This window comes from Phyllobates terribilis, unplaced genomic scaffold (assembly GCF_046119375.1).
Source record: "Phyllobates terribilis strain yellow unplaced genomic scaffold, ASM4611937v1 Scaffold_260__1_contigs__length_2691941, whole genome shotgun sequence".
Lineage (NCBI taxonomy): Eukaryota > Metazoa > Chordata > Amphibia > Anura > Dendrobatidae > Phyllobates > Phyllobates terribilis.
This window is the reverse complement of record NW_027363020.1, coordinates 1,029,982-1,055,970: the sequence shown is the minus strand read 5'-3', so window position 1 is coordinate 1,055,970 and position 25,989 is coordinate 1,029,982. Positions and strand designations below refer to the sequence as shown.

The following is a 25,989-nucleotide window of genomic DNA, read 5'->3' as shown; positions in this document are numbered from 1 at the left end:
TTACATTTCCCACGTGTCGACTTTTACATTTCCCACGTGTCTACTTTTACATTTCCCACGTGTCGACTTTTACATCAGCACAATTTTAGAACCAATTTTTTTTTTTGTTAGGAAGTTATAAGGGTTAAAAGTTGACCAGTGATTTCTCTTTTTTCCAACAAAATTTACAGAACCATTTTTTTAGGGACCACATCACATTTGAAGTGACTTTGAAGGGCCTTTATGACAGAAAATACTCAAAAGGGACACCATTCTAAAAACTGCACCCCTCAACGTGCTCAAAACCACATTCAAGAAGTTTATTAACCCTTCAGGTGCTTCACACAAATTTTTGGAATGTGGAAGAAAAAAATGAACATTTTTATTTTTTTTTCACAAAAATTTTACTTTAGACCACAATTTTTATTTTCGCAAGTGTAACAGAAAAAATAAAGCCCAAAATTTGTTGTGCAATTTTCTCCTCAGCACACCGATACCCATTATGTGGGGGAAAACCACTGTTTGGGCGCACGGCAGGATTCAGAAAGAAAGGAGCGCCATTTGAGTTTTTGAATGTAAAATTTGCTTGAATAATTAGCAGACGCCATGTCGTGTTTGGAGAGCCCCTGATGTGCCTAAACAGTGGAAACTTCCCACAAGTGACACAATTTTGGAAACTAGACCCCTCAGGGAACTTATCTAGATGTGTGGTGAGCACCATGAACCCCAAGGTGCTTCACAGTAGTTTAGAACATGGAGCCGTAAAAATAAAAAAATCTAACTTTTTCCACAAAAATTATCTTTTAGCCCCAAATTTTTCATTTTCACAAAGGTAAGAGGTGAAAATTGACCCCAGAAAGTGTTGTGCAATTTCTCCTGAGTGCACCGATACCCCATATGTGGGGAAAATAGACTGTTTTGGCGCACGGCATGGTTCAGAAAGGAAGGAACACAAAATTGGCTGGAATTGAGAGTGGAAGCCATGTCGCGTTTGGAGAGCCCCTGATGTGCCTAAATAGTGGAAACCCCCCACAAGTGACCCCATTTTAAAAACTAGACCCCTCAAGGATTTTATCAAGGGGTATAGTGAACATTTTGAACTTAGAGGTACGACACAGAATTTGATAACATTAGGTCATCAAATTGTCATTAGTCTTGAGTGCAAGTGCTCGCTACTTGAGTACTCGGGTATGCACCATGTATCGCGGGTGCTCGAGTGACATGTTCGAGTCTCCACTCGCATGTTTCATGGTTGTTAGACACCCAAAAAAAAAAAACATGCTTGGACCACTCGTGCATGGCAGTCAATCCACGCAACTTTTTTTTTTTTGGCAACGAATCATATGGGGCGGAGACTTGAGCATGTCACTCGAGCATCCGCGATACTCAGCGCATACCTGAGCACCCGATGCAGACTCAAGTAGTGAGCACTTCCGCTCAACACTAGTCACCATATCATCTTTTTTTTTTTTTTTTCACTTTTAAAAAAATCCCAACCCTAACCCTAGCGTTTATTTTTTACACCGTTCCTCGTGCGGTATAAGTGATTAGACGACCTTATTCTTCGGGTCGGTGCGATTTCAGCGATACCAGATCCATATCAGATTTTTATGATTGACAGCTGTCACACACGAAAAGGTGCTTTTTTTTTTTTTTTTTTTTTTTTTTTTGCATAGACTAGTTTTAGCATCGCCATATTTTGAGAGCTATTATTTTTCCATATTTTGGCCGACAGTCATGTGATGGCTTGTTTTTTATGGGACAAGTGAATGTTTTTATTGGTACCATTTTTGGGCACGTGACATTTTGTGATCGCTTTTTTCTTCCGATTTTTAGGAGGCAGAATAAACAAAAACCAACAATTCAGGAATTGGTTTTTTTTTTTTTTGTTTGTTTGTTTTTTTTAATGCATTTCCGCATGTGGTAAAATTGATAAGGCAGCGTTATTCTTTGGGTCAGTACGTTTACATCAGTGCCACATTTATATATTTTTTTTATGTTTTGGCGCTTTTACACAATAAAGAGTGTTTTATTGAAAAAAAAATTTTGTATCGCTTTTTTCTGTGACCTATAACTTTTTTTATTTTTTGGCTGATGGAGTCTTCTACATCTCCCTTCTCCACTGGTAGAATCTCCTAGCTGGTTATCCAGTATGCATTCAATCAGACAACGCCACAGCCGTGGCATACATACACCGACAGGGCTTAACAAGCCGCAAATCCGTTATCACGGCGGTCTCATGGATTCTGGTCTGGGCCGAGTGACACGTGCCAGCAATATCGTCAGTACACATTCTGGGGGTGGACAATTGGGCCGCCGACTTCCTTAGTCATCAGACTCTCCTCGGGCGAGTGGACACTCAACCCCATCGTGTTCGATAAGATCTGTCACAGATGGGGCACCACCGACGTCTATCTAATGGTGCCTCACTTCGTAGCCAGGTCTCGCTACCCCTCTGGCAGTCGGTTATGACACCCTCCTCATTCCATGATTTCATTTTCATCTTCCTTACCTCTTTCCGCCTCTGCCACTGATCCCGAGAGTCATCAAGAAGACCAAGGCAGAGGGAGTCCCAGTAATCATGGTGGCTGTAGACTGGCCCAGAAGGGACCTACTCTCTCTCTCTCAGGGTCCCCTCTTCCACCAGAATTCTCTGTCTCTGAATTTAATGGCATTGGTTTTGAGAGAAGCATGTTTTTCATCCCAGGTCATACAGACCATGGTCAGAGCAAGAAAGCCCGCGTCCTCACGCATTTAACATCGGACTTGGAAGGCCTTTTTTTTTTCTTTTTTTTTTTTTGATGGTGTGAAAACAACCTTTTCTGCTCACATGTCTTTTTCTCTTCCATCCATCTTGGCTTTTCTCCAGTTGGGACTCGACTCTGGGCTTTCTATCAGTACTCTCAAGGTTCAGATCTCTGCACTCTCAATTCTTTTTCAACGGAATTTGGCTTCTCGTCCCAAGCTCAAGACCTTCCTCCATGGAGTTGCTCGCCTGGCTTTGCCATATTGCCCTCCTGTAGGCTCTTGGGACCTTAATCTGGTCTAAGCATCCTTCAGCAAGCCCCCTTCGAACCTATCCATGACATCTTGTCGTCATTCCTTTCCTGGAAGGTTGCCTTTTTGGTAGCCATCACGTCCTTCAGAAGAGTTTGAGCTGGCAGCTCTCTAGTCGCTCTCCTTTTCTCATTCTCCATCAGGACAAGGTAGTTTTCAGACCAGTTCCTCCTTTCTTAAGGTAGTCTCCTCATTCCACATCAACGAGGACATTGTTCTGCCTTCTTTCTGGTCATCTCTGGTTCATCCCCTTGAAAGATCCCTTCACAAGCTGGACCTGAGCAGAGCTCTGTGTCTACCTATCAAGGACCGCTTCATTCAGATGTTCTGACACCTTGTTTGTCATCTGAGGGTCATCGCAAGGATCTCCCTGCTACAAAATCTAACCATCGCTGAATTCGCTCGGCTATACTGGAGGCATATCGCGCTACACACAGGCTACCCCTTCCGGGAGTAAGAGCGCTCTCCACCCAAGCGTTGGGGGCTTCTTGGACTGTTTGCCAACAGGCCTCTGCAACCCAGATTTGCAAAGCTGATACCTGGTCATCTCGTTACACTTTCACAAGGTTCTACAGAGTAGATATCTACGCCTCGGTCTATGCTGGCCTAGGTATGAAGATTCTGCAAGCGGTGGTCGCCTGCCGTCCAAGCTGATTTGGCAGTTATTCTATTCCCTCCTTGGGACTGATTTAGGACATCCCATGGTTACCTGTGTCCCCCAATGAAGCAATAACGAAAGAAGGATTTTTTGTACTCACTGTAAAATCTTTCTTAGAGCCTTCACTGGGGGACACAGCATCCTCCCTGGTTTATGCCTATGTTGGGCCTATGTGCCTCTGTTGGGCCTGTATATAGTTCGGTTGTTTGTTGCTTCTCTTACTGCTTGTTCACTAACTGACGAGCTTTGTGCCAGTCGATGGGTGTATACTGCTGAGGAGGAGCTAATTCTTTTTTTGCCTAGCGGCCTCCCAGCGACAGATGCATACACTCATGGCTATCTGTGTCCACCAATAAAGGCTCAAAGAAAGAGCTTTTACGGTGAGTACCAAAAATCCCTCTTTTGCGGGACGAGTTACAGATTTTTTTGTTGCCATTTTGGGGCACATAATGTTTTATGATTGCTTTTTATTCAGATAGTCAGACACAATGAACAAAAAACAGTAATTTAGTTATTTATGTTTTTTATTTTTTGCGCCGTTCACTGTGTGGTAAGTGATAAGACTGATTTGTCCATTGGGTCGGTACGATTACAGAGATACCAGATTTATATTGTTTTTTTTATGCTTTGCTATTTTTACACACTAAAAACAATGTTTTACAAAAATGAATTAGTTTTTACATTGCCATATTCTGAGAACTGTAACTTTTTTTTTTTTTGCTGAATGAGCCATATTGCAGTTTTTGTTTTGCGGGACGGTTTGGCGATTTTAATTTATACCATTCTTTTTTTCTTCATATGACTTTTTGAAAGCTTTTTATTAAAAATTTTTGTGAGTCAGTCTGATGAAAAAGTGACATTTTTGGTGTTTTTTTTTATTTTCTTAACGCCGTTAGCCGTAAGGAATAAATAACGGACCAGTTTTATAAAGTGGGTCGTTCTGGATACGGTGTTAACAATTGTGGGGTTTTTTGGGTTGTTTTTTTTCACAAACACTGCTTTTTGAGTGGCAAAATGACTTTTTGTGATTTGGGTGTGCTTTTTTGGGTGTGTTTTTTACATATTTTATTTTACTTTTTCACTTTTCTTTGTACTTCGTCCCACTGTGGGACATTTTTCGTGTACTGCAGTGCATGAGACGGTCAGTGAGTCATGGAGTGTGCTTGTGAGACCAGGCTTATAGCTAGATCTTACGGACCATCGTACCCTGGGGTCATCAGATGACCTCTAGGTACCATGATAACCATCGGTACCCGCAGTTTTCATTTTGTGGGTCCCATGGTTACAAAGGGGATCTTGCAACCCCCTTACAACCAGTTAAATAGCTCTGTTGCGATTGACAGCAGTATTTGAGGGGTTAATTTGCCCGATCAGTTACAAAAGCGGCCAGGGCCGATTATAGCAGGGTGTCAGCTGTCGCATACAGCCGACGGGCAGCGCTACAATCTTATTCCCAATCGCCGTTTTAAAACAAATCAGGAATAAGGCCCCTTTACAACTGCCGTTCTAATACGTATCGGCAGTCGTTAAGGGGTTAAAGTTTCAGCTGTTTTCAAGACATATCCACCTAAATTTACCCCTGAAATAAAGCACAGTGTCACGAAAAACCCTTTATATGGCCTATTCAGAAATGCTAAAACTGGCAGTGACAGGAAAAGGTTAACTGCCACAAATTGTAGGACATTTTCCCTGTGCGATTATACGACGTTTCTTTTAGAATTGTCACTTTTGTTCCGGTAGGAACAGTGATTCAGACAGAACGTGAAGGTTTCCTTTTGCCTTATGCTTTAATAAATCTTTATTTTTATTATAGGATTACTTGCATACATATTTGCGCACAAACGGAGGTATTCAAAATCAAGAGATCTTGTTGGTACATCATTTACAGAGAGCAAATTACATACCAGCTTTGCGGCTAAACCAGTCACTGAACAATTATCACCTAGTAAGTCCTCTGTTTCATTTTAAAGAGTATCATGAATATATATGTAAGTAATAACAATAAGTGAAAGTGATTCCATAGTTCTGTCTTTTAAGGACTGGAAGGGCTATCTCTCCTTTTCAAAAATAGTTTCTCTGACTGTTCTGTCTGAACACTGAGATGGTGAGGTGCCAGCGCCGAATACATGCCTTATAATGCCCCTTTTAAATACAGTATATAGATGCTTGCAGCTTCACCCCCAGTTGGAGGTGTCTGTTTTCAGGAAACATAGGAAAGGGTTCTTTACAGTCAGAGCAGTCAGACTGTGGAATGCCCGACCACAAGAGGTAGTAATGGCAGACACTATAACAGCTTTTATACAAGGCTGGATGATTTCCTTGATACACGTAACTTTGTGGGTTATAGTTAATTTAGTGACAAAATGTACAATTGGTGGAAGAAGGTTGATGGACCTAGGTCTTTTTTGCAACCTATGTAATTATGTAAAATATCTTTTTATTTTGTGTTTCACACATTTTTTTAACATCATTAAAAAAAATTTTCTTTTTTTAATTGTTGGCTTGGCATATTATCCCCCATTACAGAGCAAATCTATCGCATCAATGCATTGTAAAGCTCATCTCGATCTGGTCTGGCTCCTTCCTGACACTAATTGGTCATATAATCGCTGGGATCAAAGTGTAATGGGAGATTACGGCTTCCTAAATGGCATACATCCCTGACTTGAGTAAGAAATCAGTCCAATGTTGAAACATGTAGCCTTGTATTCCTTTAATAATTTCTGTTGATGACTTTACCTGCCTGTCATACTCTGCAACGCTCGTATCACCCCTTTTTTTTCATTTAATTTATAAACTTTTTGTTTGATCTGTATACATTGCTTTTTTCAGCAATGTATACAGCGATCGTGTAATTTCTGCCTTCTTTACGGGCAGTTCTCCATTCCTGCTGCTGCACATCTCCATGCAGCTGCTGATTCTGCAAGGATGTTCCAAAACTAAATTGCAGAGTCATATGCAGACCTCACAGACAATTTTGGCAATCAGCAGGTTATTAATTATGTAATAATTGTTGGCTAAAGCAATCCCCCATAGTCATTTTGCTATGTAAAGATTACGTTGCATTTCGTGAGGAGAGTATCTGAAAAATGTGTTCAGCTATGGATGTATTTTTATACTTTTTCTTTTCTGTGCAGAATGATTTTGACAGATGCCAGCTGGAAAGAGGAGCTGCCAGAAACTCTATAGTGGATCACTATGTCAAAATACTCCCAAGTGTGCAGCAAACTCTGGCCAGATCCTATCCTTCTATTGTTTGGAAGAAAGGTAACTGAAAGTTGTAGCTTTCGGCTGTATGTAATATCTTATTAACTTCACCTTCATTAATTTTGAGGGGACAGATATTGGAATTGCTTTGGCATTTGCTGGAAATTCATAGTTTTCAAGTCAGATGAACTTGAGGTTACTTTGCTTACTTTCTATTACAGCTGTTTAAAAAACATTTAAAGGGATACTGTCACGTTTAATAATGGTACAAACCTGGCAATATAGCGTTAATCTGCAAGTTAGGCTGGGCAGGACTTAAAGGAGTTGCCCACTGCTTTAACATTGATGCCCTATCCATAGGATAGGGCATGAATGTATGATCGGCCAGGGTCCCGCCCGCGGCATCCCCACCGACCAGCTGTTATCGGTGCAGCGGCCGCCGGCCGGAAGTCCTTGCCTGCGGTGCTTGGCTGTCTGTCTGTAGTGGCCGCCGCTTGTAACTGCACATCCTCCTCCCATTCATCGGGAGGCCGATGTTCAGTTACAAGCGGCGGGCACTGCAGGTAGAGACTTCCGGCTGGCGACACCTGACACCGATAACAGCCGATCGGCAGGGGTGCCGCGTGCGGGACCCCAGCCAATCATACATTGATGCTCTATCCTACGGATAGGGCATCAATGTAAAGTAGTGGATAACCCCTTTAAAGCTACTTTGTTCTGAAAGTGCAGCTTCTTAGAGAAAATGAACTATATTACTCCAGGGAGTCGCTGACTTTAAGCCTTACAGACAGGTGTGCCCGGCCAGTCACCGCTCACAGCACTTTGACTGACATCTGGCTCTGCACTGATGCACATAAGTAATATAAAGCCTCAAATGTTCCACCCCTCGCTCCAGGTCTGATCTGAGCTCTGTAAGAAATGACCGATCAATACACCACATGGGTCTGTTAGGGGCACCGACGTGTGACGTACAAATAAAAACAATATGCATGTGTCAGAGATGACTAATGGAAGTACCAAATGTAAATGTATAATGTACAGGTAAGAGCAATGCGTATTCAGTGAAAAGAAAGCGATATATAGTGGGACTGCGCATATGACCTTGATCTCCAGCTTGATAAATAGTGTTCAATTCTTATGTGCAAAAGTTCTGCCCATAGACCAATGTGTAAATGCCAAGACAGGAACATTATGGATTGTCGTCTGCCTATTAATACAAAAATGTATGCATAAAATAAACAGAAATGTAGTATCAACATATACTAGCGCCAAAGGAGATGGTAAGGAAGAAATACTAGGCTGCAGCCAGAAGCACGGGTCCTGTGTGACGGCCCGTAAATAGTCATAAATAGATGGTACTGTCGCACTGATTGGAGGTAGCAGAGAATAGAAAAGAGGAGCACGCAAAACAGAAAGTAATATCTAGAATTTATATTAAACAAATTTCACAATGGAAATTAACTTGGACAATAAAATAATATTCCTAAGGAGACAAGCTATATATGATATTTAGGCAAAGCGTTAATAAATATAATGTTTCTCTGTTTAACGTCCATTTGCATGGTAAGAAATGCTGCTGCTATTGGAAACGTGCCTGCTATGCCGCTAAATAGCTCATAGTCTGTAAGAATGAATACACGGTGCTTAGTAAAAGCATACAGTTAGTGGGGCTGGTCCCTTGATTAGAGGCGTGAATTCCTGGTGAGTAAAGAGTGCGGGGTGTCTACTCCCCTGTACGTACTCCGAAGCCCACAGTTACCTGCTGTCAGGTCCTGGGCCATACAGTAAAGCAGGGAGCTGTAATCTCCTAAGTGGTATGTAGAGCCAGGGCACTCCGTCCGGTAGCATCCCTGGTAACCACACGGGCGGAAGGAGCTGGTGACGTCATAGCTGCTGACTATGGTGTCCTATGAAGGCCAGAAAAGAGGCTTCATTATTCATCATTCTTCAGATGATTTGTCAGTGTAGATGAAATAGTATTAAAGGAGTTTTCCAGGCTAAAAAGAATTCTGCAGTCTGTGACTGCACACTGCCGAATTGTGATAAGTTTACAATGCGCACACTGCCACAATTTCCCTTTCAATTGGGTATTTATACAATTTGCATAGTTGCAGCCAGTTTGACTCTCTCGGCCACTACTCTCAATGAAGTTGGCACATGACCACCCACTCTTGTTTAGAATATAGGAGAATTGTTAATTTGTGCTGATTGCACTCAGTCATGATTCGGCAGTCTTCAGTTACATGGTGACGGCAGACAGTTCTAGCGGGCAGCAGAGTTGTCACCGGATAGCGGCCTGTAATGTCTGTAGGTTTGACTACTCTACCATTGTTAAAATACAAATACATATCCAAAATATTCAACACTAAGCAACAGTTTCTTGTTTATTCTAGTGACAAGACCCAAACCTTTATCTACTGTTGCAAAACCGGCTCCCTCAGGGAGTGTGATTACCGAAGCTGACTTTATCCGTAACGTGCTGCTGAAAATAAAGGAAGTGTCTGCAGCTAGTGAGAGTAGAGACTTCTCTCCTTATAAAAGGTAAGAAATGTGCCTGGGCTTTCATCTGAGAATCCATTTATGGTACTCCCATTCCTACACAGTACTTAAGCTCTTCTATGTTTGAACCAATGTATCTTTTGTGGCACAGTGACATTAAAATGCTTTTGGTAGGAGACCATTTCTGTAGAGTTCTGTAGCTGTAGTCAAGAGACTTGTCTTGTTCTGCTTAGTCATGTAAAACTCAAATGGTATAAATTAATAGAATAGTGAGACATTAAAGGGTTGTCTGATATAGAAATATCATTTAAGTATGTTTCTCTTATGAAGTGCTCTTGGTCCCCTGACTGCAGCAGTCAGCCTGGACTGGACATGTAATGTGCTGGAAAGTGAGTATGCCTTTTTTTTTTAAATACATATTTTAAGTGCATACATGCATTGCAAATATATATTTTTCCAATACCGGACAACCCCTTTAACTGACTTGTTTAAAACAAAAGGTTTTTTTTTGTTTTTTTTTTTAAAGTGGTTGCCCATTAAAAGACTCCTTTATTGCTGGCCCCATAAATTAAAAAATTCTCTACTTCCTGGATCTGCATTGCTCCTAGATTGTGTACTCCGCCAGTGTCTTGATGAACAATAATGTCTCATGACTCATGTAAGCCACTGATTGACTACAATCTTCATAATTACATCTTTGCAAAAAGTTTATTCGCCTCAGGATAGAAATGTGAAGGCTGCTGTCAGTCTGCAGCCACCAATTGACTGCGGCAGTCATGTGACCTCAGGAGACATGAAGATGAGTGTCCGTCCTGCTTCGTGTGTGCTCAAGTAGGATTCTACCCTAAATATTTATATAGCAACATTGATTCCATGGTGCTGTACATGAGAAGGGGTTACATGCAAAATACATATCACTTACAGTAAAGAAGCTAACAATGATAGACTGATACAGGAGGAAGAGGGCCCTGCCCTTGCGGCTTACATTCTACAGGATGATGGGGAAGGAGACAGTAGGTTGAGGGGTTGCAGTAGCTCTGGTGTTGGTGAGGTGGCAGCAAGGTCATGGCAGCCTGTAAGCTTTCTTGAAAAGATGGGTTTTCAGGTTCTGTCTGAAGGATCCGAATGTGATGGCTAATCAAACGTGTTGGGGCCAGATTTCCAGAGGATGGGGAATATTGGGGACAAGTCTTTTAGGCGATTGGGTGAAAAACTAATGAGTGTGGAGGAGAGAAGGTGGTCTTGGGAGGACTGGAGTTTACGTGAGGGAAGATATCGGGATATTAGTTTGGAGATGTACGGAGGAGAAAGGTTATGGATGCCTTTGTAGGTCAGTGTTAGTAGAAGTTTGAACTGGATATGCTGGGGAATTGGGAGCCAGTAAAGGGACTTGCAAAGAGGGGAAGCAGAAGAGTAGCGAGGACAGAGATAAACTAGTCAGGCAGCAGAGTTAAGGATGGACTGGAGAGGTACAAGAGTGTTAGCAGGTAGGCCACAGAGGAGGATGTTGCAGTAGTTGAGGCGGGCGATGATGGGGTATGCACAAGCATGTAGTAGATTGAGGGTTTAGGAAAGGACGGATTCTGGAAATATTTTTAAGCTGGAGGCGACAGGAGGTGGCGAGAGCTTGGATGTGCTGTTTGAAGGATAGGGCAGATTCAAGGGTTACTCTGAGGCAGCGGATTTCCGGTACGGGGGGAAGCTTGATGTAGTTTATTACTACAGATAGATCAGGTGGGGAAGATATGTGAGATGGAGGAAAGATAATGAGTTCAGATTTATCCACATTAAGCTTGAAGCGAGAGGAGGAGGATATGGCAAATAGATACTCAGGGATTCTGGACAGCAGAGGTGGATCTGAGTGTCGTCAGCATGCAGATGCTACTGGAAGCCATGGGAATTTGAGTGGTCTCCAGCCAAGGGTATAGATGGAGAAGAGTAGGGGTCCTAGGACAGAGCCTTGAGGGACTTCAACAGAGTGAGGGCCGGATGAGGAGGTAGAGTGGGAGATTCTAAATGTGTGGTTGGAAAGGTATGAGGTGAGGGCAAGGTCTTTGATGCCAAAGGAAGAGAGGATTTGTAGTAGATGGCAGTGGTCAACTGTGTCGAAGGCAGATGACAAATCAAGGAGGAGTATTGATAATTGTCTGTTAGCTTTGGCTATAAGTAAGTTAGTGATTTTGGTCAGGGCCGTTTCAGTAGAAAGGTGAGGACAGAAGCCAGATTGTAGGTCGTCGAAGAGAGTTAGATGAGAGGAAAGTTCAGCGTGAACTGCTGTTCAAGGAGTTTGGAGGCGAATGGGAGCAGCAATATGGAGCGATAGCTGGACTTAGCAGTTGGGTCGAGCAATGTTTATTTGAGGATAGACGTGATTGTGGCATGTTTGAAAGCAGAGGGGAAGGTAGCAGATGTTAGTGATAGGTTGAAGAGATGGGTTAGGGATGGAATAAGTGTGGTGGTGAGGTTGGGGAGGAGGTGGAATGCGATGGGGTAAAGTGCACAAGTAGTGAGGTGTGATTTGGAGAGGAGATGAGGAAGTTCACCTTCATTGATGATCGAGAGGGTGGTTATGGCATAAGGGCATTAGTCTGGTATGCAAAGGAGTTTGTGGTGGTCGAACAATAAAGACTTGCCTTGTTTGGTCAATCTTATTTTTGCAGTGTGTGGCAAAGTCCTCAGCAGCGATTAGGGAGGTCGGAGGGGACAGTGCTGGACGGAGGAGGGGAGTTAAGTGTTGAATAACTGTTTGGGTTTGTAGAATAAGGAAGATACAAGGGATGTAAAGTGGGCCTGTTTAGCAGAGGTGAGGGCTGATTTGAGTGCGAGTGTTGCGTGTTTGAATGCAGTGAAGTCCTCTTTCGAATGTGTTTTCCTCCAACACCGCTCCGCAACCCTGGACACTTGCCGAATCTTTTTAGTGAGGTTATTGTGTCAGGGATTTCTTTTGATTTGTCGCACTCTGCCATGCACGAGTAGGGCGACCGCGACAATAGCTGATGTGAGAGTGGCATTGTAGAAAGCAGTGGCGCTGACTGTGTCGTGGAGTGAAGATATGGATGCTAGTGGTAGAATAGAGTCAGAGTGTGTGAGTGTCTAGATGTGCGAGGTTTCTGCGGGGGTGTTATGGTTGCTGGACATGGCTGACAGGTGAAGAGGACAGGGATGAGAACGTGAGTAGATGGTGGCCAGATAAGGGGAGAGGGGAGGTTGTGAGGTTAGATAGGGAGCAGAGTCGAGTGAAGATGAGGTCTAGTGTGTGTCCGTCTGTGTGGGTGGCTCAGGAGGACCAAGTCCAAAAGATGAAGTAAGCGACAGGAGTTTGGAGACTGCTGACTGGCGGGTGTCGGTGGGGATGTTGAAGTTACCCATGATGATGGTGGGAATGTCAGCAGAGAAAAAGTGAAGAAGCCAGGTGGAGAATTGTTCAATAAAGGCAGTGGCAGGGCCGGGAGGTCGGTATATGACGGCCACTTGGAGGTTGGAAAGAGAGTAGATGCGGACAGTGTGGACTTTAAAAGAAGGGAGGTTTAGGGACTGTAGAGGTGATATTGGGTTGAAGGTCCAGTTGGTAGAAAGAAGACCCACTCCTCCACCATGCCTGTTACCAGGGTGAGGAGTATGGGTGAAGTGGAGGCTGCTGTAGCACAGCGCAGCAGGGGAGGCAGTGTCGGAGGGTGTCAGCCCAGGAAGGATAGATTGCGAGAGTTAAAGAGGTCATGAATCACATGGAGCTTATTGTAGACAGAGCAGGCATTCCAGAGTGCTCCAGAGAGGGGGAGCAGGGGGGTGGACGTCGAGACGTGTTTAATGTAGGAGAGATTGCGGAAGTTCATATTAGGTAGGCAGCGATATGAGGGGGCATAAGAGGGAGGTAGCAGCTGTGTGGGGGTCCAGGATTGGGAGATATGTCGCCAGCAGTGAGGACAAGCAGAGTGCAAGAAAGCAGGTGAAAGGAAAGAGGCCGGCTTGTTTTATGTTTTAGTAGGCGAGATCTGAGGTTGAGGAGCAGGTCTGCAGATGAGGTCAGGTGGGAGGTAAGAGGGATTGAGAGATTATTATTTGGATAGAGGATGCTGGGGTTTGGGGATAGCAAAGGAGTGAGGATTAGTGGAACAAAAACTGTAAGGGTATATACAAGCATGGTGGTAGAGTAAGTGTGGGGGAAAAAGAAAAGCGAAGTACATTTAGTGAACAGTGTTACAAAGAACTTGGCACTCCAGGGTAAATGCTGATGAACTATACTTTTTATTTAGAAAAGCTATCCACTGTAAAAAAAAAATAAAATTGACACTTCAGTCTAAAATTAGACATTTATCAATACTGAAAGATACAAAAGAAAACAAAATAATCAAAAATTTAACAATTTAGGCATAACAAGTATAAGTATAAACCTGGTATGCATGAGATACAAAGGAATGTAAGAACATAATTCCCAATTGGCTTTGGGATGCGGTAGAATAATAATTAAAAAGTACATTACTATTACATACTATCGCCCAGTGGTAGCTCAGTAGACTATTAAATAGGGAGGCAGAGTATTTTAATAGCATGGTAGGGTATAAATCCCATAAATTATAGTGTATCATGTACAGTGGGTACGGAAAGTATTCAGACCCCTTTAAATTTTTCACTTTGTTTCATTGCAGCCATTTGGTAAATTCTAAAAAGTAAATTTTTTTTCTCATTAAAGTACTCTGCACAACATCTTGACTGAAAAAAATAGAAATGTAGAATTTTTTGCAAATTTATTAAAGAAAAATTGAAATATCACATGGTGATAAGTATTCAGACCCTTTGCTCATTTAAGTCGCATGCTGTCCATTTCCTTGTGATCCTCCTTGAGATGGTTCTACTCCTTAATTGGAGTCCAGCTGTGTTTAATTATACTGATAGGACTTGATTTGGAAAGGCACACGCCTGTCTATATAAGACCTCACAGCTCACAGTGCATGTCAGACCAAATGAGAATCATGAGCTCAAAGGAACTACCCAAGGAGCTCAAAAACAGAATTGTGGCAAGTCACAGATCTGGCCAAGGTTGCAAAAGAATTTCTGCATTACTCAAGGTTCCTTAGAGTACAGTGGTTTCCATAATCCTTAAATGGAAGAAGTTTGGGACCACCAGAAGTCTTCCTAGACCTGGCCGTCCAGCCATACTGAGCAATCATGGGAGAAGAGCCATGGTGAGAGAGGTAAAGAATAACCCCAAGATCACTGTGGCTGAGCTCCAGAGATGCAGTAGGAAGATGGGAGAAAGTTCCACAAAGTCAACTATCACTGCAGCCCTCCACCAGTCGGACCTTTATGGCAGAGTGGCCCGACGGAAGCCTCTCCTCAGTGCAAGACATAGGAAAGCCTGCATAGAGTTTGCTCGAAAACCCATGAAAGACTCCCAGGCTATGAGAAATAGGATTCTCTGGTCTGATGAGATGAAGATAGCACTTTTTGGTGATAATTCTAAGCGGTACGTGTGGAGAAAACCAGACATTGCTCATCACCTGCCCAATACAATCCCAACAGTGAAACATGGTGGTGGCAGCATCATGCTTTGGGGGTGTTTTTCAGCTGCAGGGACAGGACGACTGGTTGCAATTAAAGGAAACATGAATGCGGCCAAGTACAGAGAGATCCTGGATGAAAACCTCTTCCATAGTGCTCTGGACCTCAGACTTGGCCGAAGGTTCACCTTCCAACAAGACAATGACCGTAAGAACACAGCTAAAATAACAAAGGAGTGGCTTCAGAACAACTCTGTGACCATTCTTGACTGGCCCAGCCAGAGCCCTGACCTAAACCCAATTGAGCATCTCTGGGGAGACCTGAAAATGGTTGTCCACCAACGTTCACCATCCAAGCTGACGGAACTGGAGAGGATCTGCAAGGAAGAATGGCAGAGGATCCCCAAATCCAGGTGTGAAAACTTGTTGCATCATTCCCAAGAAGACTTATGGCTGTACTAGCTCAAAAGGGTGCTTCTACTGAATACTGAGCAAAGGGTCTGAATACTTATGACCATGAGATATTTCAGTTTTTCTTGTAGAAATTTTTGCAAATTTATTAATTTCTGATTTTTTTTTCCGTCAAGATGGGATGCAGAGAGTACTTTTAACCCCTTAATAACATCTGACGTACTAATACGCGTCTGTGCCCTGGGACTTAAGAGCCAGACCCGTATTAGTACGTCATGGCGATCGCGCGCGCACACAGGTTGTGCGGGCGCGATCGCCGCCGGGTGTCAGCTGATTGTCACAGCTGACACCCGGTACTATGTGCAGGGAGCGGTCCTGCACCGCTCCCAGCACATTAACCCTCGCGATGCTGCGATCGAAGTCGATCGCGGCATTGCGGGGGCAAGGGGAGGTGATCGGCGATACTCACCTCCTCTTCCGGCTTCCAGCGCAGTCTGCAAAGGCTTCCCGGGTGTTGCCATGACGACCCAATGTCGTCATGACAACATCCGGGTTACCAGAGAGCAGGAAGATTGCTTGGGCATGCGCAGTGCATCTCCAAGCAATCTTCACACTGTGCACTTCTGACAGCCTTCATGGCATAGGGATGGTGCTTCATTCCTGTGCCATGCAGGCGATCAGAAAAAAAAAAGTGAAAGTCCCAGAGTGGGACAAAGTAATAAAGTGTATAAACTGTGTGAAAGTGGAAAAAAAAAAAAAAAAAAAAATGTGCAAAAATATTATAAAAAAAATAATACACCAAAAATAAAAATATAATGTACCCATCAATAAATATTATTATAAAAATAAAAAAAAAAAAAAAACAATAAAAGTACACATATTTGGTATCGCCACGTCCGGAACAACCTGACCTATAAAACTGTCCCACTAGTTAACCCCTTCAGTGAACACGGTAAAAAAAAAAAATGAAGCAAAAAACAATGCTTTATCACCATACCGCCAAACAAAAAGTGGAATAACACGCGATCAAAAAGACGCATATAAATAAAAATGATACCGCTGAAAACGTCATCTCGTCCCGCAAAAAACAAGCCGCCATACAGCTCCATCAGCCAAAAAATAAAAAAGTTATAGCTCTCAGAATAAAGCTATGCTAAAAAATATTTTTTTCTAGAAAATAGCTTTTATTGTGTATAAGCGCCAAAACATAGAAAAATGATACAAATGTGGTACCGCTGTAAACGTACTGACCCGAAGAATAAAGCTACCTCATCAATTTTACCACACGCGGAACAGAATAAAAAAAAAAAAAAAAAAAAACAATTCCTGAATTGTTGGTTTTTGTTTATTCTGCCTCCCAAAAATCGGAATAGAAAGCGATCAAAAAATGTCACGTGCCTGAAAATGGCACCAATAACAACGTCAAGTCATCCCGCAAAAAACGAGCCGTCACATGACTGTCTGCCAAAATCTGGAAAAATTATAGCTCTCAAAATATGGCGATGCAAAAACTAGATTTTACAAAAAATGCGTCTTTTAGTGTGTGACAGCTGTCAGTCATAAAAACCCCATATGATTCTGGCATTGCTGTAATCACACCGACCCGAAGAATAAAGTCGTCTAATCACTTATACCGCACAAGGAACGGCGTCAAAAATAAACTCTTGGGTTAGGATTGGGCTAGGGTTAGGGCTGGGTTTGGGGCTAGGGTTGTGCTGGGGCTAGGGTTGTGCTGGGGCTAGGGTTGTGCTGGGGCTAGGGTTGTGCTGGGGCTGGGATTTTTTTCAAAAGTAAGAAAAAAAGATGACGATATGGCGACTAGTGTTGAGAGCAAGTGCTCGCTACTTGAGTTTGCATCGGGTGCTCTGGTATGCATTGAGTATCGTGGGTATTTGAGTGACATGCTCGAGTCTCTGCCCCATATGCTTCGCTGCCAAAAAACTTTACGGGGATTGCCTGCCATGCACGAGCGATCCCCGCATGTTTTTTTTGGGTGTCTAATAACCGTGAAACATGCGGAGCAGGGACTCGAGCATGTCACTCGAGCACACGCTGTACATGGTGCATACCTGAGTACCCGATGCAAACTCAAGTAGCGAGCACTTGCGCTCAAGAATAATGACAACTTATTCGATATGATGACCTAATGTAAACAAATTCTGTGCCGTACCTCTGGGTTCAAAATGTTCACTATACACCTTAATAAAATCCTTGAGGGGTATAGTTTCCAAAATGGGGACACTTGTGGGGGAGCTCCACTGTTTAGGCACATCACGGGCTCTCCAAACGCGACATGGTGTCCGGTAACAAATTGAATGGAAAATCGGCTCAAATTGTTAGCGGACGCCATGTTGCGTTTGGAGAGCCACTGTGTGCCCAAACATTGGAGCTCCCCCACAAGTGACCCCATTTTGGAAACTAGACCCCCCCAAGGCACCTATCTAGATGCATAGTGAGCACTTGGAACCCCTAGGTGCTTCACAAATTGATTCGTAAAAATGAAAAAGTGAAAAAAAAAACACTTTTTCATTTTTATGAATCAATTTGTGAAGCACCTGGGGTTCCAAGTGCTCACTATGAATCTAGATAGGTGCCTTGGGGGGTCTAGTTTCCAAAATGGGGTCACTTGTGGGGGAGCTCCAGAGTTTGGGCACACAGGGGCTCTCCAAACGCAACATGGCGTCCGCTAATTATTCAAGCAAATTTTACAATCAAAAAGTCAAATGGCGCTCCTTCCCTTCCGAGCCCTGCCGTGCGCCCAAACAGTGTTTTTTCCCCAAATATTGGGTATCTGCGTGCCCAGGGGAAATTGCACAACAAATTTTGGGGTCCATTTTTTCTTGTTACCCCTGTGAAAATAAAAAAAATTGGGTCTAAAGTAACATTTTTGTGAAAAAAGTTAAATGTTCATTTTTTTCTTCCACATTCAAAAAATTCCTGTGAAGCACCTGAAGGGTTAATAAAGTTCTTGAATGTGGTTTTGAGCACCTTGAGGGGTGCAGTTTTTAGAATGGTGTCACTTTTGGGTATTTTCTGTCATAAAGACCTCTCCAAGTGACTTCAAATGTGATGTGGTCCCTAAAAAAATGGTTTTGTAAATTTTGTTGGAAAAATGAGAAATCGCTGGTCAACTTTTAACCCTTATAGCTCCCTAACAAAAAAAAATTTTGGTTCCAAAATTGTGCTGATGTAAAGTAGACATGTGGGAAATGTTATTTATTAACTCTTTTGTGTGACATATCGCTCTGATTTCAGGGCTTAAAAATTCAAATTTTGAAAATTGCAAAATTTTCAAAATTTTTGCCAAATTTCTGTTTTTTTCACAAATAAACGCAAGTGATGTCGAAGAAATTTTTCCACAATCATGAAGTACAATATGTCACAAAAAAACACTCTCAGAATCAGGGGGATCCGTTGAAGCGTTCCAGAGTAATTACCTCATAAAGTGACAGTGGTCAGAATTGTAAAAATTGGCCCGGTCATTAACGTGCAAACCACCCGCGGGGCTTAAGGGGTTAATGAGAGAAAAAAAAAATTTACTTTTTAGAATTTACCAAATGGCTGCAATGAAACAGAGTGAAAAATGTAAAGGGGTCTGAATACTTTCCGTACCCACTGTAGATTAATGTTTTTGTAGCTTGCTATGAGCTATGCCAGTCACATCATCCAGAAACAGATCATATATAGAACAACCAGAATTCCCAGAAACACATGAATCAAAGAATAAGTTGGAATCGCATCTGAATATCATCCTCTGAGAAACAAAACAACGGAAACTCCCTTGATCTGGTCTTTGTACGGCTTTGTTCAATCCCCTACCTAGATAACTCCCCTCTTCCCCTCTCTGATCATAACAGTCTCTCCTTCACACTCACAAATCCTTGCCCACCCCAGCACACTCCTACCTATCACACATTCAGAAATTTACAAGCCATTAACCCTCATAGACTCCCTTCACTCATCACTGTCCCCAATCTCCTCTTTTTCCTGTCCTTATCTGGCTGTAAATCACTACAATGACACTCTCAGAAGCACCCTGGACCAACAAGCGCCCCTCACCCTCAGAACCTCTAAACACAAAGTAAAACAGCCCTGGCTGACACCGCAAACCCGATTTCTCCAGCGATGCTCTAGGAATGCTGAACGCCTATGGAGGAAAACTCGCACACTAGAAAACTATCCACTATGAATTTGTTAAAAACCTATAACTCTTCATGTTGCCAAACAGACATACTTCACCACCCTGATCTCTTCACTATCCAACAACCCAAAAAACATCTTCGACACCTATCACTCCCTCCTCAGTCCTAAAGTGCTGGCCCCTATCACAGACATTTGTGCTGACGACCTGGCCTCCTACTTCGCAGAGAACATTTATCAGGAAATCAGCTCCCAGCCACCATGTTCCGTGACTCCCATCCCTCCCCACATCTCCTCTGGATCACTCTCCACATTTGACCCAGTCACAGAAGAAGTAGTCTCCAGGCTCCTCTCTTCTTCTCATGCCAGTCCATGCACCCTATTCTCTCTCGCCTACTCCAGTCTCTCTCTTCAGTCATCACTACTCGCCTAACTAAAATCTTCAACCTCTCCCTCTCATCTGGTAACTTCCCCTTCTCCTTCAAACATGTCATCATTACTCCATTATTAAAAGAGCCCTCTCTTGACCCTTCCTGCACAAACTACTACAGACCAGTCTCCAATCTCCCCTTTATCTCTAAACTCTTGGAGCGCCTGGTCTACTCCCGCCTTACCCTTTACCTCTCCATTCACTCTCTTCTAGACCCATCACAGACCGGCTTCTGCCCTCTACATTCTACAGAAACTGCACTCCTCAAAGTAACCAATGAACCTTCTGACAGCAAAACGTAACGGTGACTACTCTCTGCTCATTCTTCTTGACTTTTCTGCAGCTTTCGACACCGTTGACCACCACCTCCTCTCTATGCTCCACTGAATTGGCTTAAAAAAACACTGCTTTCTCCTGGTTCTCCTCTTATCTATCTGACCGCTCTTTGTGTATCATTCGCTGGCTCCACTTCTTCCCCCCCTTCCTCTTGCTTTTTGGGTTCCTCAGGGTTCAGTCCTTGGCCCACTTCTCTTCTCTCTCTACACTGCCCCAATTGGAAAGACCTTCAGCAAATTTGGCTTTCAGTAACATCTTTATCCTGATGACACACAACTATACACCTCATCCTGTCTGTCCACAGTTTCCAACATCATGTTCGCTCTTTATCTGAAACTCAACCTTTCTAAAACTGAACAACTTCTGCTCCCACTTTTTACTCACCTCCCTAAATCTGACATATCCCTCTCCGTGTGTGGCACCACAATGACGCTGAGCCAGCAGACGCGCTGTCTGGGCGTTGTGTTTGACACCAATCTTTCCTTCACCTTCCATATACAATTTCTTGCCCGGTCTTGTCGCTTGCACCTGAAGAACATCTTTAGAATCCGCCCCTTTCTCTCCTTGGAAACCACAAAAACCCTCACTTTTGCCCTGATCCACTCCCGCCTTGACTACTGTAATTCTCTATTAATTGGCCCCCCCCTCACTCAACTTTCCCCTCTCCAGTCCATCCTTAATGCTGCAGCCAGGGTCATCTATCTGGCTAATCGTTACTCAGATTCTTCCGCTCTATGCCAGTCATTGCACTGGCTGCCTATACATTATAGGATCCAATTTAAATTGCTTATTCTCACCCGCAAAGCTCTACACAGTGCAGCACCCCCCTACATCTCCTCCCTCATTTCTGTTTATCAGCCTACTCGTTCTCTACGCTCCGCAAGCGACCATCGACTAACATCCGCACTAATCCATACGTCCCACTCCCGGCTCCAAGACTTCTCCCAAGCTGCACCTATACTTTGGAATGCTCTACCCCAAGAAATTAGGACGAGCCACAACTTACACGGTTTTAGGTGCTTCCTAAAAACACACCTGTTTAGGGTGGCCTATCGCGTTCCCTAATCGAAGTGTTTTTATATTTTTATAGCCCATTCATTATTTCTCCAAACATAAGTCTCCACCGAACCCAAAAGCTCTACAGATTCTGGCTGGTGACGAGCTCATGCAGCCTTTATCTATCGCTCATCCCCTCAAGATGGCTGGACGATTATTGTGAATAGGCCCCTGCACTTTGTGTCACCCCCCACCTCATTGTAGATTGTAAGCTCTTACGAGCAGGGTCATTATTATTTTTGCTTTAATTATTGTATTATCTTTAGCTATGTTACTTATGACTGTTGTGTGTGAACCTCTGAATTGTAAAGCGCTGCAGAATAGGTTGGCGCTATATAAGTAAAGATTATTATTATTTACTAGATTGCAGGACTGAGAGAAAAGACATAGCACAAGGTCTGTGGCAACAGCGCTGAGGAATGGCATAACTTTCAGTGCGTAGAGCGCAAAGTGTTATCTGCTGCTTTATCTAGAAAGCTGATAATGTGGGCCGCGCCATGTTTAAGGCGTGTGACCTCTAATGACATGTGACGTTGCGCTCCAGCACAACACGTGTCGCCTTAATGGAGCATTAGGTGGAGATCATGTGACCAGAGGTGACATATCACTATGTCTCAAGTGGTCACTTAAGAAGATGCCCCCTGCAGTGAGATCCTCCCACAGGAGAGAATGGAGAATATTTTCCTGGCATGTGTATGTGGATATGGATATGTGGAATGAGTTGTGTAGGGGAAGCAATGAAAAGATAGAATGCCAAGGTAAAATAAAGCCGAGAAAATACCAGAAGGTAAAAGAAAGGGAGTAGAAAAATAAGCGGAAATAATAATAAAATAGAAATAGAAAAAAAAGATTTTTTCCTTTTGTGCAGCACCATTCTGGGACCATTTAATAGTGGGTTGTCCATTCATGAAAAAACTCTTTAATTACTTTTCCATTCCATAACCCTATTAGAGATGGAAATAGCTGAATGTGATTTTTCTGCTCTTCAGTTTGACAGATGAAAGCCCAAGTCCAGTTTCTCAAGATGCCAAAATGGAAATATCTGATGCTTTTGTTGGTAAACCAATATTGAAAACTAGAAGAGACTCCAGGTTAGTGGTACATTTTTTTTCCATGCTGCTGCCTACTGTGCTTTTGGATTGGTTTGTACACACAGAAGGGCTCCCGGTCCGTAATCAGTTATGTCCTGTGTGGACCAACCTTGTTAATTGTTATAGCATTTTTTTATCATGTGTAATTGTGATGCCTTTTATAAACCTAGTTGTTTGTATGTTACAGGCTGTTGGACTCTCCCGTCCACCCTGTCCTGGCAGAACCCTCCTTTGGCACAGATTTTGCAAATGTCCGTTACAAAACACCTTGCAGATCTTTCCTGCTGACTTCGAGCCCTGTCCAATCAAGTCTTCTCAAATCTACACCGATAAAAAACCTTTCCAAAGCATCGGAGTTTAGCTTGCTGCAGACACCTCTGGTGGTAAAGGTAAGGGTTCAGCATCATACATTTTTACTTTGTTTAGCAAAGGATTGAGATGCATCGCACAATAGCTTTATGCTCTACTCCATTAATTACTCGGGCTTTGAGTCCTAACATTTGTTCTACTGTCTGTTCATTTGTTGATGCTGCTCATCAAATTTTATTGTAGTAACGTTTTTTTTGTGTGTTTCTCTTTAGAAGGCAAAAGCCTTGATGGCAAGCACAAGGGCTTCTGACTATATTGCACGCACTCGCCAATCTGTTCTGAGGTCCAGTACACACACAACTCCTTTGGCCTCTCCTTCAGTTTCCCCTGGAAGATCAATTGCACCTCCTTTACGGTCCAGACAACTAAAAATCTCTTTTATGGAGCAAATTAGCAAGAAATTTAGTAAAGGGGTAAGTCTCGCATTATGCATAGTGGTCTGATTTGATGTGGGCATGCTTAACGTAAGTATATTACACGGTTTTTAACATTTATGAATTGAGCACCTTTTTATGTCATGTTAAAAAAAAAAATTGTGTTCGTTAACACCTTAAATAGTTTTCCTCTAGTTCTTTTTTTGTCGCATCATTTTTTTTTAATACTAAGCAATATTTTACTAACAGATTTTGTCAACTGAGCAAGAAGAGCCCAGAATTTCTCCTGTTCTGAAGTCTGGTCGAGACACTATGTGGGCAGAAAGAGTGGCTATGCTTACCGAAAATGATGCCAATACAGACAATGATGAAATGGATGAATCTTCATCTGGAATTCAAGATGGAAGCCCAAGCAAAATGGAGGCTAGCAAAGACGCAAGCCATGTGTCTGCAAGGTCTAACCAGACAACACTAGAGTATCATGATGCTCCAACACCTGAGGACAAGGTGGTTTCAACAACTGTGAATTCTTCAGGTAGTGAACAGCAGCCACATGCTGAGCTGGACCGTGTGCTAGTAACTGGAGATGTCCACCACCCAATTGTGGAAGCCCTGGAGACACCAGAGAAAGGTATGTCACATCCATGATGTCCTGTGTGTGCTCATGTTTGATTGCAGGTAGAGCAGCGCATAAAATACTCACACACCATTGTATAGAGGCGGCAGAGATTGACATGTGGCTTTGGAGGAAATCTTTACCATAATTAGCAATGTAATTATATCTCCTCTGCCACATTTATGCCTATGAGGTTGTTCATATCAAGGTGTGAGACCCGCAGATAACTTGTGCATTATGGTCTGCGCTCAGACCAAGTTTCAAGAACCTCTGCATGAGCATTAAATAAGACTAAGAATTAATTTAGAGTCCCCCTCTTTTTTTTTGTGCACAAAAAAAGCCAGACTACATCAGTTTGTTTCAATTCTCATCCATTTAGAGCACATGGATCCGAGGGTTCGCTTTTATTTTGTATGGATCCATTTAGGGGACGAATTTGATGTACAAATTAGATCAGAAGCAGACATGTTTCTATTCGTATATTTGTCTTCAATTTTTTTTTGCAGGCAATCGGTCCACAAAAAAATTGATGTCAGCATGCTCATCGACTACAATGGGTGTTATGCTTACTCACGGTCAGAGCGGCTGCATCACTAGATGAGGCGCGGCCTCGCTGCATACAAGTGTATGAAGCAAGGCTGCGCCCACTGGACAGCTGCGTCACTAGACGAGGCGCGGCTTCGCTCCATACAGGTGTATGAAGCAAGGCTGCACCCACTGGACAGCTGCGTCACTAGACGAGGAGCGGCTTCGCTCCATACAAGTGTATGAAGCAAGGCTGCGCCCACTGGACGGCTGCGTCACTAGACGAGGCGCGGCTTCGCTCCATACAAGTGTATGAAGCAAGGCTGCGCCCACTGGACAGCTGCGTCACTAGACGAGGCACAGCCTCACTCCATATAAGTGTATGAAGCAAGGCTGCGCCCACTGAACGGCTGCGTCACTAGACGAGGCACAGCCTCACTCCATATAAGTGTATGAAGCAAGGCTGCGCCCACTGGACGGCTGCGTCACTACACGAGGCGCAGCTTCGCTCCATACAAGTGTATGAAGCAAGGCTGCGTCCACTGGACAGCTGCGTCACTAGATGAGGCGCGGCCTCGCTGCATACAAGTGTATGAAGCAAGGCTGCGCCCACTGGACAGCTGCGTCACTAGACGAGGCACAGCCTCGCTCCATACAAGTGTATGAAGCAAGGCTGCGCCCACTGGACAGCTGCGTCACTAGACGAGGAGCGGCTTCGCTCCATACAAGTGTATGAAGCAAGGCTGCGCCCACTGGACAGCTGCGTCACTAGACGAGGCACGGCTTCGCTCCATACAAGTGTATGAAGCAAGGCTGCACCCACTGGAAGACTGCGTCACTAGACGAGGCGCGGCTTCGCTCCATACAAGTGTATGAAGCAAGGCTGTGCCCACTGGACAGCTGCGTCACTAGACGAGGCACAGCCTCACTCCATATAAGTGTATGAAACAAGGCTGCGCCCACTGAACGACTGCGTCACTAGACGAGGCGCGGCCTCGCTCCATACAAGTGTATGAAGCAAGGCTGCGCCCACTGGACGGCTGCGTCACTAGACGAGGCGCGGCTTCGCTCCATACAAGTGTATGAAGCAAGGCTGCGCCCACTGGACAGCTGCGTCACTAGACGAGGCACAGCCTCACTCCATATAAGTGTATGAAGCAAGGCTGCGCCCACTGAACGGCTGCGTCACTAGACGAGGCACAGCCTCACTCCATATAAGTGTATGAAGCAAGGCTGCGCCCACTGGACGGCTGCGTCACTACACGAGGCGCAGCTTCGCTCCATACAAGTGTATGAAGCAAGGCTGCGTCCACTGGACAGCTGCGTCACTAGATGAGGCGCGGCCTCGCTGCATACAAGTGTATGAAGCAAGGCTGCGCCCACTGGACTGCTGCGTCACGAGATGAGGCGCGGCCTCGCTCCATACAAGTGTATGAAGCAAGGCTGCGCCCACTGGACGGCTGCGTCACTACACGAGGCGCGGCCTCGCTCCATACAAGTGTATGAAGCAAGGCTGCGCCCACTGGACGGCTGCGTCACTACACGAGGCGCAGCTTCGCTCCATACAAGTGTATGAAGCAAGGCTGCGCTCACTGGACGGCTGCATCACTAGATGTATGGAGCTGAATAAATATGGAGTATGGAGTAAGTATGGAGCTGAAGAATAAAGCTGCCTTATCAATTTTACCACACCCGGAGTAGAATAAAAAAAAAATAAAAAAAAACAACAATTCCTGAATTGTT

General features: G+C 43.8%; 1 protein-coding gene across 1 annotated transcript in view; it reads left to right on the top strand.

The window, feature by feature from the left end:
• The window catches only part of LOC141219301 (protein ELYS-like), a 112,548-nt gene that overhangs the window by 63,438 nt on the left and 23,121 nt on the right, over window positions 1–25,989 (top strand). The window contains exons 23-29 of the mRNA XM_073666069.1: window positions 5,508–5,639; window positions 6,832–6,961; window positions 9,295–9,442; window positions 22,261–22,362; window positions 22,550–22,751; window positions 22,944–23,144; window positions 23,355–23,736. Coding sequence (XP_073522170.1) covers window positions 5,508–5,639; window positions 6,832–6,961; window positions 9,295–9,442; window positions 22,261–22,362; window positions 22,550–22,751; window positions 22,944–23,144; window positions 23,355–23,736 — 1,297 coding nt within the window. The remainder of the gene's footprint in view (window positions 1–5,507; window positions 5,640–6,831; window positions 6,962–9,294; window positions 9,443–22,260; window positions 22,363–22,549; window positions 22,752–22,943; window positions 23,145–23,354; window positions 23,737–25,989) is intronic.